Here is a 17,618-nt window from a genome sequence, read left to right as displayed (position 1 = left end):
ATAAAGAGTAATAAATCAATTCAATCTTGCTAAATTGTGCCACTTTTTTGTCACCTGTCTTGCATAATTTTGCATGCAAATTTATAATTTAATTAGTCAATTTAGTTTTACAATTTATCGATTTATAAAAAATGCAAGGTAAATTACCTACCTATCAAATTGTAACATTCTGTCATAAAACATTAAACTCTTACTCGAACGATTGAATTTTAACAAAATTATAGTCTTATAAAAACTTTTGGTAAATCACCTTTCCTTGCCAGCTTGTATTTTATAATTTTGTGGTCTTGTGGTTTCAGTCTGTAGTTGTTTTTTTATTCAACAATTTAGGAGATTTGCTATGCAAACAATTATTTTTGTAGTTTCTCATTCGAATAAAACCGAATTACAAAATTATAATGATTAATAATATAATTAAAAATTTAGTTAGTAACTCTTCTACTCGGTAACAAACAACAAAGTGAAAACGGTAGTTAATTCGTTCTTATACGTGTGACAATTGCATGTTCTTTCTACCTTAAAAAACCGAAACACGTTTTTAAGTTGAATTTCTAAAACTGCAATAAATCATAGTTATTTGCAACAATTACATTTCGATATGTAAGAGGAAGAATATGTAAGAAGTAAATATTATACACTTATTGAAGATGTCGCAGTACTTAATAAGTGTTCAATAAATTGTATAAAAGGCAATATGTGATAATGTTTTGTTAAGTTTTTTATCGGCTTTTGACAAGTGTGAAAGAATGAGGATCATAGTGAGTAAAACAGTTTAAAAGTTGCATTTTTGGCAGTGCTTTTTCCAGGTTTTGTTAATTTTGATTGGTTTAATGAGGAATGAAGCAACTTTTCATAAAAAATTCAAGAAGAAATTTTATCCTCTTCCATATATTCACGATGAAGGATTTCAGTTTGAGCATCATACGCCGTTCCACAGTTTCGACTTCTTTGGCCACTACCCTTTCGGTGGTTTTGGTGGTTTCGGTGGTCATGAATTTTGGTAAAATAAGTTTTTTAAATAAATTGTTAAATTAACTCGTATTTTATTTTCTTTGTGGTGTAAAATAAAGAGAAAGTGAATTATTAGAGAATTCAATTACGATATTTACCACTTCATCCGGCTTCTCAGGAAATACCGATCAATTTTTCTCAATACCAGTTGCATTATTTGAAATGATTATTCACCTACCTTGTCCTTTAGCATCTCATTTCTCAAGTACTGTTGGAGTAAAACGATGCATGTTGAAAGATTATGATCCGTCTCCTGCAAACAGTGCTTAGAATATATTTTAATACTTCACGGGTAATAATACTTTTAGTTTTTCCAACAACACACAGAGCTTCTCTTCAATTGTAGCCATTCTTGTTAACTGTCGCGTGTCATCCTGTTATCGATTATTTCATAAATTAGATTCATAAGCTCAACATGCAATCTCAAAACTTTTTAGTCACGGAATACGAAATCTGCCATCAAAGGATTATTGAACCCGCGCTGATTAAATGGCGAAAAAAAATGCAATTATTGCTACAAATCAAACTGAAGTTGGGTTTTACAACACGATGACATAATCGATAATTGGCCAATCAATTCAATATTTTCGCACTGTTATATTGTTTCAGCTTGTGTCGACCATTACTCAAACGCGGGAGTAATGTTTGAAATTCTTTTTTAACTTATAAACATTTAAGATTTACACACAAATACATATTATAGATTTTTTTATTTAAAAAAGCAAAAATATTTCTGATTAGTTTGTTGTGTAAGCAGTAACCTGCTATAACAAATTAAATTGTATAAAAAATGAATGTTTTATTAACAAACCTTAAAATACATAAAAAACTATAAATTTCCATACACCCAGTTAAAATATAAATAAAATAATTACAATTAAGGGCACCAAATCGTCTTCTGGACTAGAAAGTGATGTTTATGTAGTGATATTTGGAACTTCTTAAAGCGATAATTAAAATAGAGTGATTGACTTAAATAAATGCTGCTTACCACGTTATAAATAATAAGTTTTACTTAAAGTGCATTTTTTGACTATTCACTCAGGTATGTCTTACTAAAAATGTTACAAAAATAACCGAGAATTAATTCTCTATATATAAAAGTTACATTAAAAATATCTCATGCGGCAAGTAACATTAATTAGGTTAAAATTAAGTCATATAAATAATGCTTATCTACAAATCAAATAAATATAAAAAAAATTTATCACATGCTTTTACGTAAAGAAAACCCGTTAACACAAATGCTTTTCTGTCTAGAGTAGATATACAAATAATTACCTAACCCAAGTTTTCAACTTTAGAGTAATAAACAAACAACATTTTGATTCTATGTATTATTTTGTACGTCTCGTATATTAGCTAAAATTCATAAAAAATATATTTAAATATAATTTAACACTTGCATAAAATTTACTAAAATGCGTAATGTATCAACAACTTCAAGTTTTAACAATTTTAAAGTTTTGCAAAAATATTATTGATATTTGCAAAAATCGAAAATTTTGATATCTTTTTTTGAGTATTTTTAGAGTTAAAATTAGTGGGGCAATCTTTCAAACTTGAATTTAAAGCCCATTATTTAAAATATCCAATTTGAAAAGTTATATTTTTTTTAGTTGAAAAATGTCTAGTGTAAATTCACTTTTACTGTCATTTAATAAGCTAACACGGCAAGGAACTTGTTACTTTTTCTGAGTATTTAATCCAACTTTGACATAGAAATGTTAAGTATTTAAAGCCCTAGCAGTTATCAAAGGCAAGTCAAAAAGGCCTAAATCGGGAGACTGAATTATCTCCTTGGTCCAAAATTTATGTACAAGTAATAAAAAATATCGGCATGTGCTAAGAGTTTTCAATGTGTTCCCCCCTTGAGGTGTTTGCTATATCTGAGTGGAAGCCTCCGTTGGCGTCGTAATAAATTGTCTGACTTGACAGGACCGAGTCGCGATTTTTTCCTAAAAAAACAACATTAAATAACGTCAAATCACATTAATTTAAACATGCTTTTTCTATGTTTTGTTTGGGCCCTATCCGTCTCATGCTTAATAATGGTTTCATTAGTTTTGTAAGCTTCTCTCTTAATTTGATCATTCAACTTCCTTGGAATGTCTGGAATGGTCCATTCGACTGCAGTCACAACAAAAGTGACCAAATTTTGATACGCCACCACGAAAGCCAACCTCGCCGCCAAAATATGCCAATAAATCAATGGCCGTTTATACTTGATACCGTTGGTGACATTCGGGGGGTTTCTATATTCGGCGTAGCGACAAATCGACACGTTCATTGACGGGTTTTCGGGCGCGACCCCGTCCTCAAAATCGGCAGTGTCAAAATAGGCCAATGTGCTGTTAAGAAACCCATCTTCGGTGTGGTCAGGATTCACTTCCATCATATACACGAGTTTTGGGATAAAATGCGAGGAAAAAGCGATGATGAAGGCGTTCGAAACCACCGAAATTCGGCCGAGAATGCCCATTATAGGGAACCAAATGCCGATGTTGGAGACTCGTTGAGGCACCGGTCGCCGGAAATACTTGATGAATTTTTTCGCATCGAGCCGCATTTCGAGGATGTTGTTGATGAGGGCGAACAGGGGGGCCAAGGGGAAGGCGGTTACGAAAATTGTAACAAAACCGTATTGCAAAACTGCAATCAAATTTTGATAAAGTGATGTACCGTAATAAATCGGGGTTACTTTGAGATAGTTTGAGAGGTTTTGTTAATGTAACCTTTTTATTAAAAATTTGCCTCAATGTAATAGTAAATAGAAAATTTGGTGTCAAAGAAACCCCGACTTCGGGGCTATTTTGACAGTCCCTTTAATTACGTTGGGGGGGTACTTTGACACCTTAGAACTAAAAATATGTAATATATGATTGAAATAAACTTTATTAAACTTATTAAACACAAAACCTAAAATATACAGGGTGTCTCAGCGAGTTGAAAAAGTCCATTAGTGATCTTTAAATGGTAAAATTTTAAAAAATTATATAGGACATTGATAGATGCTAACCTAGACCATCGCCTAAAATTATTTTCAACTATACAGCGTGTTTCAAAAATAAGTTACGATATAAATTAATGTGTTAAATGAAACACCATATGTTTCTTAGCGTTTTTGGATGTAGATTTTTTATGACAATGTTTTTAAGCTAAACTTTTATTGGTCGATTTTGCTTAGTTTTAAAAATAAGACGGTTTTTTTGACAGAAACATGCAGAAAAAATACCGGGTGAATAAAAAGTATGGAACCAAGCGTTTTTTTCGTAAACTAAGCACTTTACGAAAAAAATAATTAGTGTAGCGTAAAGTACAATTAAAATGTGACCATTTATCAAGAATAACATTTTTCGAAATTTCTTTTAGTTTTCGAGTTCTGGAAAAAATTTGTTTTTTTTTTAAATGGCAATCCATCACGGTAATTTTTTTAATTAAAGATTATGATCTAAAAATGACCTCTAATTAAATAAAATTAAAAAATTTGTTTTTTTTTAAATGGCAATCCATCACGGTAATTTTTTTAATTAAAGATTATGATCTAAAAATGACCTCTAATTAAATAAAATTAGAGGTCATTTTTAGATCATAATCTTTAATTAAAAAAATTACCGTGATGGATTGCCATTTAAAAAAAAAACAAATTTTAATTAAATAAAATTAGAGGTCATTTTTAGATCATAATCTTTAATTAAAAAAATTACCGTGATGGATTGCCATTTAAAAAAAAAATTAATTTTATTTAATTAGAGGTCATTTTTAGATCATAATCTTTAATTAAAAAAATTACCGTGATGGATTGCCATTTAAAAAAAAAACAAATTTTAATTAAATAAAATTAGAGGTCATTTTTAGATCATAATCTTTAATTAAAAAAATTACCATGGTGGGTTGCCATTTAAAAAAAATTTTTTTTTGCAGAACTCGAAAACTAAAAGAAATTTCGAAAAGTGTTATTCTTGATAAATGGTCACATTTTAATTGTATTTTACGCTACACTAATTATTTTTTTCGTAAAGTGCTTAGTTTACGAGAAAAACGCTTGGTTCCATGCTTTTTATTCACCTGGTATATTACACAAAAACTAAGACATCTAAAAATATTTTTTATTACCTCAAAAAAGAAGGTACAAGCTATAAAATTGTAACATTTTTTTAGTGTGTTGCATTTGCAAAGATAAAAAATGAAGGCGTTTGTTAAAAGTTCAATAACTTAAAAAACTTAAATGGAACACCCTATTTATTTTTTTGCATTTAAAATATTATTAAATTGTCTTTCTAAAATTATTTACTTTTAGGTGTTTATAATCAATAATAAAAAGATATTTAACGTTAAACATTAAAAAAAATTACTATTGTTTCAGTAGCCAAAAAGTGCACAGTTGCACAAGAGATGAAAGAAATATCACTAATAATCACACTTGTGTTAAACTGAATCCATTATTCTTTATTTTTACAATAAAATAATTCGAATCTCAGTATTTATAACGGCTTTTACAATCTCTAGATAAATCAACGGATAAGTGATCCGTGGTGGAATTACTATGGCTCAGATATTGATAGGCATTGTTGCTTCAATTAATATTGAATGTTGTTAAATAATGTTTTCATTTATCAATTCATGACATTAAAAGTTTATTTTTTTAGATAGACAATTTATCAATCTACTAGATGCAAAAATAAAAAAATAGGGCGTTCCATTTGATTTTTTTTAAGTTATTTAACTTTTAACAAACTTCTTAATTTATTAATCTTTACAAATGCAAAACACTAAAAAATTGTTACAGCTTTAGATTCTGTACTTTCTTCTTTGCAGAAGTAAGAAAAAATTTGTTCTAGCTGTCTTAGTTTTTGTGTAATAAATTTTTAAAAAGTGCATGTTTTTCTCAAAAACGGCTTATTTCTAAAACTAAGCGAAATCGACTAATAAAAGTATACCGTAAAAACATTGTTTTAAAAGGCGACATCCAAAAATGCCAAGAAACATACGGTGTTTCATTAAAAGAAAACACAACTTTGTATCGTAACTTATTTTTGGGACATCTTGTATGGTTGAAAATAATTTTAGGTGATGCACTAGATTAGTATCTATCAATGTCCTATACATTTTTTTTTAAATTTTACCATTTAAAGGTCACTAATGGACTTTTTCAACTCGCTGGCACATCTGTATATTTTCTTTAAAAAAAGTAATTTTTTGGTATGTTATGGCTTTTACGAGTATATGGCATAAAAATAACATAAACATAATTTCGGTAGGTTCCTATACTGAAAATGAAACAAAATTAGTAGCCCCATAACGTGTCAAAGTAACCCCATTTTATGGTAATTATAAAGATTCTCATACTAACCCATTTCCAAGTACTCCGAAAACAGACTTTGCGATTGGAGGTCTAATAACTTGTAGTCTTCGGTCCACTGGTTGCAGCTGATTATTCCTATTTGGTCAGGGGGTGCTTCCTGTATTCCCATTGAAACTTTTACCGAATTGTACATTTTTTTTAGTAAAGGCACAACCATTTCGGCAACTGCGTTAATGGCCTGTTTACCGATCATAATAATGGCTAGTTGTATAGTAAGCTCCATTAAACACCCTCCAGGGTTACACTCTTCTTGTCTGAACCCAAAAATCCTATTATACTTAGCCGGATATCCGACGAATTGGCCTTTCAAAAACGCGATGTAAAAAATCGAAGAATAGTAATTAACAAATTGGAACATATAAATTTTCAGTGCTAAACTATCATCATATTCGGTTTGTGTCCTTTGCAGTTCCATTTCGGTCAACCAAACGGCCAATCGTTCATACAAAATATTCAAAATTAGAATACACACTAAATTAATAATTGCTGCAGTGATTGGTAGAATATAAATCCGGTAAGTAACTTTATCTTCATATAAAACTTCCGACGTTATCAATGACATCCGATAAATAACAACACCGAAAACCACAAAAACCGCGATAAAGACCCACAAAAGTGCAAGTGTAAAACTTAGAATAATCGACGGTAATTTGACTTTCCAAAAAGACACAGCCGGTTCGTTCAAATTTGTGATTACGTTTAATTTTCGCTTTTTCGCGTCGGCTAAACGGATTAAATATTCGGGTCGGGGCGGTTCGGCCTTCAAATCGAACCCCGTGAGGCCCCATCGGTGGGTGATCCCAGCGCTGTAGCGTTTCCACAACTCCAAATACAAAATCGACCAAAAAGACATGAAAACGGCGAAGAAAATCGTAGCAGGGTTGTCGATAAAGTGCTGGATTTTGGCGTAGAGACAACCCTCGTTCAGTTTCCAGTAATCGCAAACTCTGTCACATCGGGGGCACATAATAATGTCCGAATTGCACAAGTCTTTGCATAAAGTGTCTTGTGGTAAAGTCGTAGCGGCGTAGACTAGACAGAGGATTCCCACGATTGATGCCGGGATTAACATGTGGGTGTAGAAGCCGAGCCATGCGAAATACAAAGCGAATTTTATTCCGAAATATTCTTTCACGTCGTCGAGGGGTTGGTATTTGACGCATTTGCTCACTTGGGCCCAGTGTTTCAGGAGTTTGACGCGTTTGGAGTTTTTCTCATGCAGATCGCCCTGAAAAAAACAATTTTAAGACTCATTTTTTTCTGATGTAACACTTACATCATGTAGCGGATATGCAGCCTTGTAAATGCCCTCTGAGATCAGTCTATGAACTCCTTTTTCTTGGTCCTCAATTCCGAATTTTTCGCGTTCTAAAATGTATGAAGCTACAGTGATCCGAACCGCTTCATTGAAAAAATCAGGATCATCCACATCGAATCTACAATTTACATTTATTTTATTTTATCATATTGCGAAATATCCGACTTACAAGTAGTTTTTTTCTCTGTTAAATTCAGCCGTCAATCTGTATTTCTTCGGCGGAAATATTTCAGGGTCTAATCTCACTCTCAAGCAGTCCAAAAGCTTATTTAATGTCGAATAAAACACGTTTCCGATTTCTGGTAAATTTTCGTCCTTTGTTTTTCAAGATAAACATTTGTTTCTTTTATTAATTAATCACTTACGTATCTAATAGGTAGTCTTAACTTTAAAATTTCCGCATATTGGCACAGAACCTCCCTCGGCACGTGAATTTTTACAAAATGAATGCGCTGACTTTCCTCCTTTTCTAAAATAAGACCTACATTTTGTAAATTTGCCTCAAAATGTTCTCGTTTTGCGATATCTTCAGGTTTGCCTTCTTTGTCGTAAGCCAAGACGAAATCGACGCATAATTCGCCATTTGTGAAGTAACGCCAGCGCTAAAAATATTAAAAATAAACAAACCGAATAAACTGTCACAAATTTGATTGAAAATAGAGCAAACGCTAGTTCAATTTTATTACCTCTGCCATTTTCAACTACATGCGATTTAACACCACCCACGTCTCCGGAATGAATTTTTTGATAACATATGTAGTAGCTGATAAACCACGTATTAAGTGTATACAAGTTGAAATTAATTTATAATAAGTACAATGTTTATATTAAAATTTATGACAATCTGTTGGTGCTACGATAAAAATCTAACATTTTTGTGATACCTTATCATTTTGATTGTTTGAATGAATATTCTGTATTAATATGGATAAATATAATACTCAATATTTCATGCATATGTTTTTACTTTTTGTTATTATCCATTAAAAGCTTATTTATGTAATTGTAATTGTTAAAACAATTACACAAAACAATTAGTACGCAAAGCGGTATACATCAAGTTCAAATTATAAATAATAAAGGCAGGAATTTATTTTTAATGCAAGTTAAAAAGCAGTGTAAAAGTAAAAGAAGTTGCCAATTGTGTGATAAAATATAATCATGCACTGTCATAATATTTTGGATTTTTTATATTTTGGTGACAAACCAGTGCTGCTGTTTGATTTATTCTTCTTTATTCGGCATTTTCATCGCATTCGATTGCATAGATGAAAGTACTTTTATTTTAGTTGGTGACTTCATACAAAAGATAGCTAACCTTGTACAACTTTTAGATAAAGCCGGTTCATAGTTTCTGAATATTATCAAAGTCCCAAACCCCAGGCAGTGTGGAAATAAGGTAATAGTATTATCACATGCATCAGATTAAGATGGGTGCTTTAAAAATCGGTTAAAAAAATTGACAATACCCTATCTCTCCACTGCTTGTACGTCTTAACATCTCTATTTCTAGACACCTTATTTTGTGAATTTCCGTCTTCCGGATGGTCCAATCGGGTCAATTCCATATTTTCTAAATCAACTGCTGACTGATACACTGTGTTTCTTGATAAGCTGAGGTAATCTTTATTATCAAATCTTCTCTTACTCACTCCCGAGCCAACTGAGATTGTATCGAAAAAATCATCATCGTCATCCATAACGAATTATCTCTATCTAAAAATAACAAGTGTAAATAAAAATTTCGTTGTACCATCAGATAATTTATGATTGGATGAGAAAATCGATCTTAATATTGTGTTTTTAAAATGGGTCTCAATCCTACTTTAGTGATGACGTATAATAAATAACACGAACAGGATGATACAAATTACAGAATTATGAGAAAACAAAACCATTGAATTGTCTACACGTCTACACCTACAACTACACTTAGTGTGACAAAGCGAAAGCAATCGACAAAAAGTTAACAATAAACCTGGGTTATTTTATTAAACCGCACTCATTAACATTTTAAATACCTCCAAAATTACGAATTTCGCCAACTACTCGTAAAATCGAATATTTTTACCATTACGAACCCGAGTATGAACCCAGTACCAAAAAAACGGTTCTCCAACATCGCCCACATTCGCGGAATTTCCACAAAAATTATAAGGTTGATTCATATAAAATGACAATTCCATTAACTTCATTTTCGTAAGATTTTAATATTTTGAAATCAATTATTATAGACTCGTTATCTTAAAAAAGCAACCTATGTAAGCAAGTGTAATGTGTTGATGTGAATGATCTTTTAAATACCATAAAATAAAGCACCATTATTTGTTAAAAGTCGTTTGTTTATTTATAAAAGGAAAAACTTATGTTTTTTAAAATAATTTATTGTGTCCGATGCAAGTACATAATGCACTAAAATATTTGAGGAGCAGACTTTCAAAAAGAATTTTGTCTAAATTTGTTCTTTTTTTAAGAAATAATTTTATTTTTTTTTATCAGTGGCAATAAATGTGAAAAAATATGTACAGATTGGACACAATTTATGGACAGTAATTTTACAGCTGGAGTACTTAAAAACCTTTATCTCAATTCATAAAAACATGGACAAACTGCATTTTGAAAGTCTGCTCCTCATTTATTCTATTCTAATATTTATTGGATATTACATGAAATAAAGATTAAATAAAACAAAATAATTTAGTACATACAGGTGTCTAGAAAATAGTTAAAAGATTTTGGGAGGTGATTCGTTATTAGGTCGATATATAAAAATGTCCGGAAATGCTTCCTGCTGAAGTTTCTAGAGTGATAATAACTCGACTTTCACTCACTGCGTGGGTTGCTTTTCGGAATTAAGGACGATGCACAATTTAAAAAAAAAACTTTTTCTCAAAAACAGTGCATGATGCAAAAATAACACAAAAGTCATTGAAAAGATAATCAACAAATCACAATACAAAAAAAATTAAAAAAAAACCTTTTCAAAACATAATTTTTCGCTTTAATTAGAGTCTAAATAAGATACACAATTTTTAATAACGCCAAAAATTATTCCGAATGCAAAATTTTGTAAATTTGTCTCAAATGGTTATTGAAAAAAAACCCTTTATGCTCGCCATTTTCAGAGGGCTTTAGCTCTCTTAAGAAACATTTCCGGATATAGGTCCATGGGACTTTTTTTCTTATAATGATCTAAGAAACCGCCTCCGAATCCTTTTAACGATTTTTTCAGACATATACTGTCATCTATTTTAATAATTGAATAATTTTAAGAAAATACCTATCTAAATCTGAAGATCTCAATACAAAAGATTAATTTTTTTCATCAATAATAATCGCGTGGGTTCTTGAAATATTTTAATTGCGACACCTTCTAGACAAATTTAAAAAATGTAAAATGACATTTTATTTGCTATTTTTGAATATTTGCTTACGTATTAATAAATTACTTACAATTTAAAAAAATTCAATTCATTTAATATTCAAATGGTTATACAGGGTGAATTTAAAATGCATGCCTCCCCGTGAGATTATAAATGCCATGTAAAGTTAAAAAGCACAAAAGATGAGTACGCCAATGGTATCCACGTTAAGAAAAATCGTAAAATCAAAATTTATTTATCTTATTTATTTATTTATTAGCAGATTACTATAATTATTATAGTTGCTTCCTTTGATACGTTCGGCTATTGTTTACTTAATTTTGTGTCTGCGTTTTTGCGGTTAGTCATGTTTCGATTTATTAAGACATTCAAAAGCATCTTGTTTATAAGAGAAGAAATGAGTTAAATGTTTATACACATTTTCGGTTTATTAATAAAAGACAATTTCTATCATTATGTACATACCCAGATTTGTTTAATTAGTTAATTAGGTACGTAAAAATTTAGTGTACTACTTCATTTTAACGGTTATAAATTATCATGTATTGAATTTATTTATTGACTGATAAAATCCATTCAACTAATGTAATATAACATACAATAAACATCCTTTGAATTTTAATGTTGTAAAACAATTGATATTTAATTAACAACAAAAAATTTGTATAAACAAGAGAATCAACATATTTTCCACTAATGTTGAATTAACTGTTTTACGGTGATTGATTTAAATTTTAAATGATAAATTAATAGAATTAAAAGTAGATCACTTAATTTATGTCACGGTTTCGTACGGTTTTCAAATAAATTAATAATTTAAAATAAATTACTGTTTATTAAAACTTAACATAAACAGTTTATTAGTTGCAAGTATTAATAAGCAAGATAAAAAAAATTGCAACTTCCATCTTAGAAAAGTTGTACGACATTTTTACCGTGTTCATGGTAACAACCATTACTACCATGTTATGGGAGCCCCAATAATACGCACCTGATTACTGTTTCTATTTATGGTAAACAAACATTATGATCGATCCACATATTTTTAAAACATTGGTAAAAATAGAACTTTATTTTCAAAACTGTAGTAAGTTGTTGAAAATGATAAAAAACAGTTTTTATACACGAAATTTATAAGTTGATATTTTTAAATATTTACCAAAGAACTCCCACAACAATACTATAGTCAAAATAACAACACACCGACAATTTGAACAACCAAACACGAATTGGGTATTGTGTACCTCTCCCCTTTTGTTGGTAATGTAATTAATGCTAATATTGCTAATTTAACTGCCCTAGTCAAATCTGACTTGGCGACCTTTTTTTTAAATAATACCTTTAGGTCATCATTTAATTGATAACCCAAATAGGAAGATTACTTGCAATTAAACCTAATTAAAGCGGATACGTGAATTAATTTAATTAAAAAAAGGCTTAAAAACTAAATAAGCCACATAAAACTTTTTTTATCATTTTTTTTTAATGTTAAATGATGGACTTTTATCAAATAATGATATAATTATTTCGCGGGTCAAGGCAATGAAGAGAATTAGCCAAAGTAAAAAATGCCTGTACCATTTTCCCATTGGTGCAATGTGCTAAAATATGCGGCTCATGCATGGTTGTAATGTTACGTGCTATCGCAGTGATCACTACATGTTATCATATCACTTATCACAGAGCACCTGATAACAACACTCGCTCCTTACCTAACCAAACTTTACTAAAAACAACTATCTTGTTGAACTGTGCGCATCTGTTTTCTAAATTGCGCAAGTCGGCGGTTTTGACACGTAATAGGTTTCTTATTTTGCCGAAGGCTTAACATACACATTGAAATAATACGAAATAATGTTTTAAATAATGTATTTCATATAATACATAACATAGAAAAATAATTACAACTGTATAACAAGATGTAATACGAATAGGTTTTAAGACATGTATCAAATACTAATGGAATATGCTACAGCTCACTAAAAAACTAATTACACATAAATAATTTCGTTTGACAAAAATTAATCCTACACCTAGATTTTAGTATTTTTTGAGTTATAATAAAGACAAGAAACATTAATATTGACCATCTTTCTAAATTGTGGCACGATTAAGCTTTTGGTATGACAAGGAATGTTGCCTGAAACAATGCATATTGTGCAGGCAAACGTTCATTTTAAATTTTTAAGCTAAATACCATGCTCAAGAACTGCTCGTAGTGGATTGTGATGACACCATCTTGGTCTGTATCATGTTGTCTGAACGCTGCAGTTAAAGTCTAAAAAAAATATTCATTAATCTTAATTACAAGAATTCGCTAAATCTTACATATAAAATAATACACAATTGGATGAAATCATCAAACAATATAGTGCCATTTCCATGTCTATCGAATTTCCTGACCAATGTACTGACAAGCCCGTCTGAAAGACGGTACCCAAAAGTGGTCAATGCTGTTTTCAACTCATTTCTATCAATATTGCCAGAGTTGTCTCTGTCAAATGAACGGAAACAGTTTTGCCAATCTGTTACATATTTCCACAAAGCGCCGAAATCTTCGAAACTGACTTGGCCCCTATTACCCCTATCAAACATCCCTGAAGACAAATTACTACTATTCCCACTTGTTGCATATTTTATATTACCTATCATCAGTCTTACTGTCTCCGGGTTAAATGGGCTCCATGTCCCATTTGAAAGGGCAGCTTGAAGTTCTTCCGCGTTGATGTACCCACTTCTATCACGATCCACTCTAAAATTTAATTTAAAATTTACTTTCAAGGTAAAACGCGTTAAATCACTAACCTCTGGAAAACGTCCCATAGGAACTCACGACTGGGCATTGGGGATGCGAAATGGCTCATTCTGTTTATTATTTCTTTAGACACCTAACTTGTGACGTGAAAAACTTTTTGATAAGCTGATAAGAGGTTATGAATCTGGAGAAAATTCTATCAAATGAAGCTAACTTCACTGGATAGCTTTTATTTGATTGGTTCCCAAATGACGCAATTCTGACGTCACAACTGCTGCTAACTTCAAAACAATTCGCTGAAAAGCCCCGGATTTTTTTCGATTTTCTTGCAATATCTGGTGTAATTGTGCATTTTTATTAAAAGAGAGCCTTCTAAAATTAAATAAAAAAATGCATTCATTGTAGTGGATACTTAAAATGAATTAGAGACAAACTTTATTTATTTTTGTTTAAAGTCCCTAATATTTAAATTTGTATTCTTGTAGTTTATTTCTGCACAAAATGGTTGCTATTTACTTTTATTTAATTCCCTACAACATTGTAAAATGTCAGAACCTTAAATGTTCTATTGTAAAATATTTTAAAAAAATACTTTTTTTCTGTTTTCAAACCTGTCCTTGCAGATTAATCACGAAATTTGCGTTCGCCACCAGTAACCAAGAAGGTCATTGAGCGCTGACGAACATGAGCTTGCACCACGTTACTCTACTACGTCATAAATGATTCAACTTGTGTTGTTTTTTAATCGATTTTTATTACTCATATAAATAGAACACATTTAATACTTATTAAATACAAGGAAACTATTTAACTTTATTCAATAAAAACCAATAAACCGCAAACAAAAAGCTCGGGGGGCTTGGAATTTTGTCTTGTGCGACATACTTTTTAACTTCAGGAACGGTCATCTCAACAACGTCGATTATTTCGTCCCCAACGCCGCCCCCTTGTGACACTCTCATATCATCGGTGACTTCACAATAATACGTTGTTTGTAAACTCCCCAAAGTACCAACACCTGATCTGTAAGACCCGACTTTGATCAAACTAGTTAAAGGGACGTCGTAGCCGCATTCTTCTAAAATTTCCTCTTTTGCGATTTCTACCAAAGGTTTGTCTTTGTCGACGAGACCGGCACACATTTCCAGCGTTATGCCTAACTCAGCCGGGTATTTATTAACGTCAATTGAGCCTTTGCGGTCTTCTTCAGGAATGCTTCCAAAGTACACTGGAGGACGGAATTGTTTGACGAAAATTAGAGTCTCTTTCCTGGGGTTGTGCAGTAATATTGCGACACTGTCATGCACTTCCAAAAGGTCCCAAGTGCGTTTTAGGCCGTTTTGTGTAAAATGCATAGTGTGGGGCTTCAAGTAGATTGATTTCTCGAGCGGTTTTAGGACCACGTCGCTGATTTTATTCATCTTTGGTTAGGTGATAACTAAATTAACTCGGTCACTGGGTTTAATTATTCCAATAGTCACTGTTTAAATAGAAGATAAAAACAAGCACGTCACAAAAGCGAGTTTAATTTAAAAATTAAAAATGTTCCTGGATTTTGATTTTTTGACGTCTGTCACGAGTCACGTTGACGCTTGAGGGAAAACAGCAGAGACCCAAAATCCCTAGCGTTGTGTTGTGGTTTGTGGTAATTTTCGTGTTGTATTTTAATTTTCATTTAAAATTACGCATTTTGCAAGTCGCCTCTTAACAAATCAATTATTAGTGGAGGTGTTATTTTTTAATTCTGTTTATAACTCTTTATAAAACCCCCACTCTTGTCGAAATGGTAATTTTCATGTTGAAAGGTTGGTAGAAGGAAGAACGTTAAAATTGGGTGTTTGTTGTGCTTGTTTATTCGTTCCTTCGTGACTTAAATTATAAACAAATTAACAGTTAACAATGGCACCAGTGGACGTCGAAGCACCTCCGGTAAGTCTTTTGTTTAATTTTCAGATATTTTCCTTAATTTCACTAAAAACGGTTACACCCTTCTTCGTATTAATCATGGGTTTTTAGTACCCATAGTCATAAGGGGATGTAAATTGGGTTTTTCAAGGGCGTTGCCTTTTAATTTTTCACTATTTTTAGATGGATAATCAGCTGCGGAATTTAATTTTATCAGGGCATGTGGGTTTTGATAGTTTACCAGACCAACTGGTATCGAAAAGTGTCCAAAACGGCTTTGTTTTCAACATCATGTGTATTGGTATGTGGGCAATAATTTGAAATATGCATTGTTAACCTTATTTGGTAGGTGAAACTGGGTTAGGCAAGTCAACTTTAATGGATTCGTTGTTTAATACGAACTTTGAGGCAGTTCCAAGCCCCCATACTTTGCCCACAGTCAAACTAAAGGCACACACTTATGAATTGCAAGAAAGTAACGTGAGACTCAAGTTGACAATTGTGGACACTGTGGGGTATGGAGATCAGATCAATAAGGAAGACAGTTTTAAGGCAATTGTTGACTACATTGACGCCCAATTTGAAAACTATCTTCAAGAAGAGCTCAAAATCAAACGCTCTCTTACAACGTTTCATGATTCGCGTATCCACGTTTGTTTATATTTTATTTGTCCCACAGGACACGGCCTGAAATCCATTGATTTGGTTTGCATGAAAAAACTTGATCAAAAAGTCAACATTATTCCGATTATAGCAAAAGCTGACACTATTTCCAAGACAGAGCTTCAGAAATTCAAGACCAAAATCGTCGCAGAACTCCAAAATAACGGCGTTCACATTTACGAATTCCCAGTTGATGATGAAACAGTTGCTGAAGTAAATAGTACCATGAATTCTCATGTACCATTTGCTGTGATTGGCAGCACTGATTTTGTCCGTGTTGGTAATAAAATGGTGAGGGCCCGGCAATACCCCTGGGGGACAGTCCAAGTCGAGAATGAGTCTCATTGCGATTTTGTGAAATTACGCGAAATGTTGATCAGGACGAACATGGAAGATATGAGAGAAAAAACTCACTGTCGTCATTATGAACTTTACAGACGAAAACGTTTGGAACAGATGGGTTTCAGTGATGTTGATGCTGATAATAAACCAATCAGCTTCCAGCAAACTTTCGAGGCTAAGAGGTCCAATCATTTGCAAGAATTGCAACAAAAAGAGGATGAAATGAGACAAATGTTTGTAGTGCGCGTCAAGGAAAAGGAAGCCGAGTTGAAGGAAGCGGAAAAAGAGGTAAAAAGAAATGTTACAGTGACAAATGCTTCAATTCTTGTTTCAGTTACATGCGAAATTTGATAAACTGAAAAAGGATCACACTGATGAGAAGAAGAAAATTGAAGATAGTCGTAAGAAGCTCGAGGATGAGATTGTGGAGTTTAACAGACGCAAAGCCCAGTACCAACAAATGGGCACAAGTCACCATACTCTAACCTTGGGAAAAAGTAAAAAGAAATAGGCTTGTTGGATGGATTTTAAAATGTTTATTGATTACGCAATTTTATCTATATTTATTATTTTAAATTAGTGATTTCTGTGCTTGTTCTGTGTAGTTGAAAAGTATATTTATTATGGAAATTCATTACAACTATAGACCAAAGTATTTTTAAAGTAATACAGCGAATTTGTGTCAATGTAAGCGTCGCGATTTTGTGTATTGCGTTTTCTTTTTATATTTTTTATGACTAAAATATAGTTTTTTATTCTATTTCGTTTCTTATACTGCAGTCTCCCCAGGACGCACTAATTTTGCAAATCTGGAATAGTATGTAAATTTCTTGGAGAAATTTGGTACTTTCTGGATACGTTGACGAGGGAAATAAC

The 17,618-nt window shown here is 31.8% G+C and overlaps 4 protein-coding genes across 9 annotated transcripts; 1 reads left to right on the top strand and 3 right to left on the bottom strand.

Annotated features, from left to right (window-relative positions):
• Nucleotides 1-1,793: 1,793 nt before the first annotated feature.
• LOC123004634 (anoctamin-1-like) lies at nt 1,794-12,809 on the bottom strand. Of its 4 annotated transcripts, none has more exons than XM_044397976.1 (8): nt 12,790-12,809; nt 9,164-9,410; nt 8,060-8,296; nt 7,864-8,009; nt 7,653-7,812; nt 6,365-7,604; nt 3,019-3,663; nt 1,794-2,969 (listed from the first exon to the last, which is right to left on the bottom strand). In XM_044397976.1, the coding sequence occupies exons 2-8, from the start codon at nt 9,392-9,394 to the stop codon at nt 2,857-2,859; spliced, it is 2,772 nt and encodes a 923-aa protein (XP_044253911.1). In that variant the 5' UTR covers nt 9,395-9,410; nt 12,790-12,809; the 3' UTR covers nt 1,794-2,856. The 4 variants fall into 4 exon arrangements, with proteins under 4 accessions (XP_044253911.1, XP_044253910.1, XP_044253913.1 ...); XM_044397975.1 differs by having other exon boundaries at nt 12,656-12,795; XM_044397978.1 differs by having other exon boundaries at nt 9,212-9,410; nt 12,656-12,795.
• Nucleotides 12,810-12,932: 123 nt separating this feature from the next.
• Nucleotides 12,933-14,189, bottom strand: LOC123004944 (programmed cell death protein 6). 3 transcript variants are annotated; one of them, XM_044398491.1, is made up of 5 exons: nt 13,883-14,094; nt 13,723-13,829; nt 13,406-13,674; nt 13,275-13,355; nt 12,933-13,217 (listed from the first exon to the last, which is right to left on the bottom strand). In XM_044398491.1, the coding sequence occupies exons 1-5, from the start codon at nt 13,939-13,941 to the stop codon at nt 13,188-13,190; spliced, it is 546 nt and encodes a 181-aa protein (XP_044254426.1). In that variant the 5' UTR covers nt 13,942-14,094; the 3' UTR covers nt 12,933-13,187. The 3 variants fall into 3 exon arrangements, with proteins under 3 accessions (XP_044254426.1, XP_044254427.1, XP_044254424.1); XM_044398492.1 differs by having other exon boundaries at nt 12,933-13,355; nt 13,883-14,090; XM_044398489.1 differs by having other exon boundaries at nt 12,933-13,355; nt 13,406-13,829; nt 13,883-14,189.
• A 383-nt stretch (nt 14,190-14,572) lies between these two features.
• On the bottom strand, nt 14,573-15,534 carry LOC123004943 (uridine diphosphate glucose pyrophosphatase NUDT14-like). The gene has a single exon (XM_044398488.1). The coding sequence runs from the start codon at nt 15,251-15,253 to the stop codon at nt 14,636-14,638; it is 618 nt and encodes a 205-aa protein (XP_044254423.1). The 5' UTR covers nt 15,254-15,534; the 3' UTR covers nt 14,573-14,635.
• Nucleotides 15,535-15,599: 65 nt separating this feature from the next.
• LOC123004941 (septin-2) lies at nt 15,600-17,502 on the top strand. The gene is made up of 4 exons (XM_044398486.1): nt 15,600-15,761; nt 15,921-16,038; nt 16,087-17,030; nt 17,077-17,502. The coding sequence occupies exons 1-4, from the start codon at nt 15,732-15,734 to the stop codon at nt 17,251-17,253; spliced, it is 1,269 nt and encodes a 422-aa protein (XP_044254421.1). The 5' UTR covers nt 15,600-15,731; the 3' UTR covers nt 17,254-17,502.
• The last annotated feature ends 116 nt before the right edge of the window (nt 17,503-17,618 follow it).

This window comes from Tribolium madens, unplaced genomic scaffold (genome assembly GCF_015345945.1).
Source record: "Tribolium madens isolate multiple individuals breed KSU strain unplaced genomic scaffold, Tmad_KSU_1.1 Scaffold_20;HRSCAF=117;Tcas5.2_LG4, whole genome shotgun sequence".
In the NCBI taxonomy this organism is placed as follows: domain Eukaryota; kingdom Metazoa; phylum Arthropoda; class Insecta; order Coleoptera; family Tenebrionidae; genus Tribolium; species Tribolium madens.
The sequence above is the reverse complement of the archived record's forward strand: the minus strand, read 5'-3'. Positions and strand labels throughout refer to the sequence as shown.

Coding starts and splice junctions, on each gene's coding strand:
- LOC123004634 (XM_044397976.1), bottom strand. CDS start 9,394: ATGGATGACGATGATGATTTTTTCGATACAATCTCAGTTGGCTCGGGA. Junction 7,813..7,863: donor AACAGAGAAAAAAACTACTT/GTAAGTCGGATA, acceptor TGTAAATTGTAG/ATTCGATGTGGATGATCCTG. Junction 3,664..6,364: donor TTCGGAGTACTTGGAAATGG/GTTAGTATGAGA, acceptor ATTTGATTGCAG/TTTTGCAATACGGTTTTGTT.
- LOC123004943 (XM_044398488.1), bottom strand. CDS start 15,253: ATGAATAAAATCAGCGACGTGGTCCTAAAACCGCTCGAGAAATCAATC.
- LOC123004944 (XM_044398489.1), bottom strand. CDS start 13,941: ATGAGCCATTTCGCATCCCCAATGCCCAGTCGTGAGTTCCTATGGGAC. Junction 13,830..13,882: donor CTATGGGACGTTTTCCAGAG/GTTAGTGATTTA, acceptor ATTAAATTTTAG/AGTGGATCGTGATAGAAGTG. Junction 13,356..13,405: donor AATTGTGTATTATTTTATAT/GTAAGATTTAGC, acceptor TATTTTTTTTAG/ACTTTAACTGCAGCGTTCAG.
- LOC123004941 (XM_044398486.1), top strand. CDS start 15,732: ATGGCACCAGTGGACGTCGAAGCACCTCCG. Junction 15,762..15,920: donor TGGACGTCGAAGCACCTCCG/GTAAGTCTTTTG, acceptor CACTATTTTTAG/ATGGATAATCAGCTGCGGAA. Junction 16,039..16,086: donor TTTCAACATCATGTGTATTG/GTATGTGGGCAA, acceptor CTTATTTGGTAG/GTGAAACTGGGTTAGGCAAG.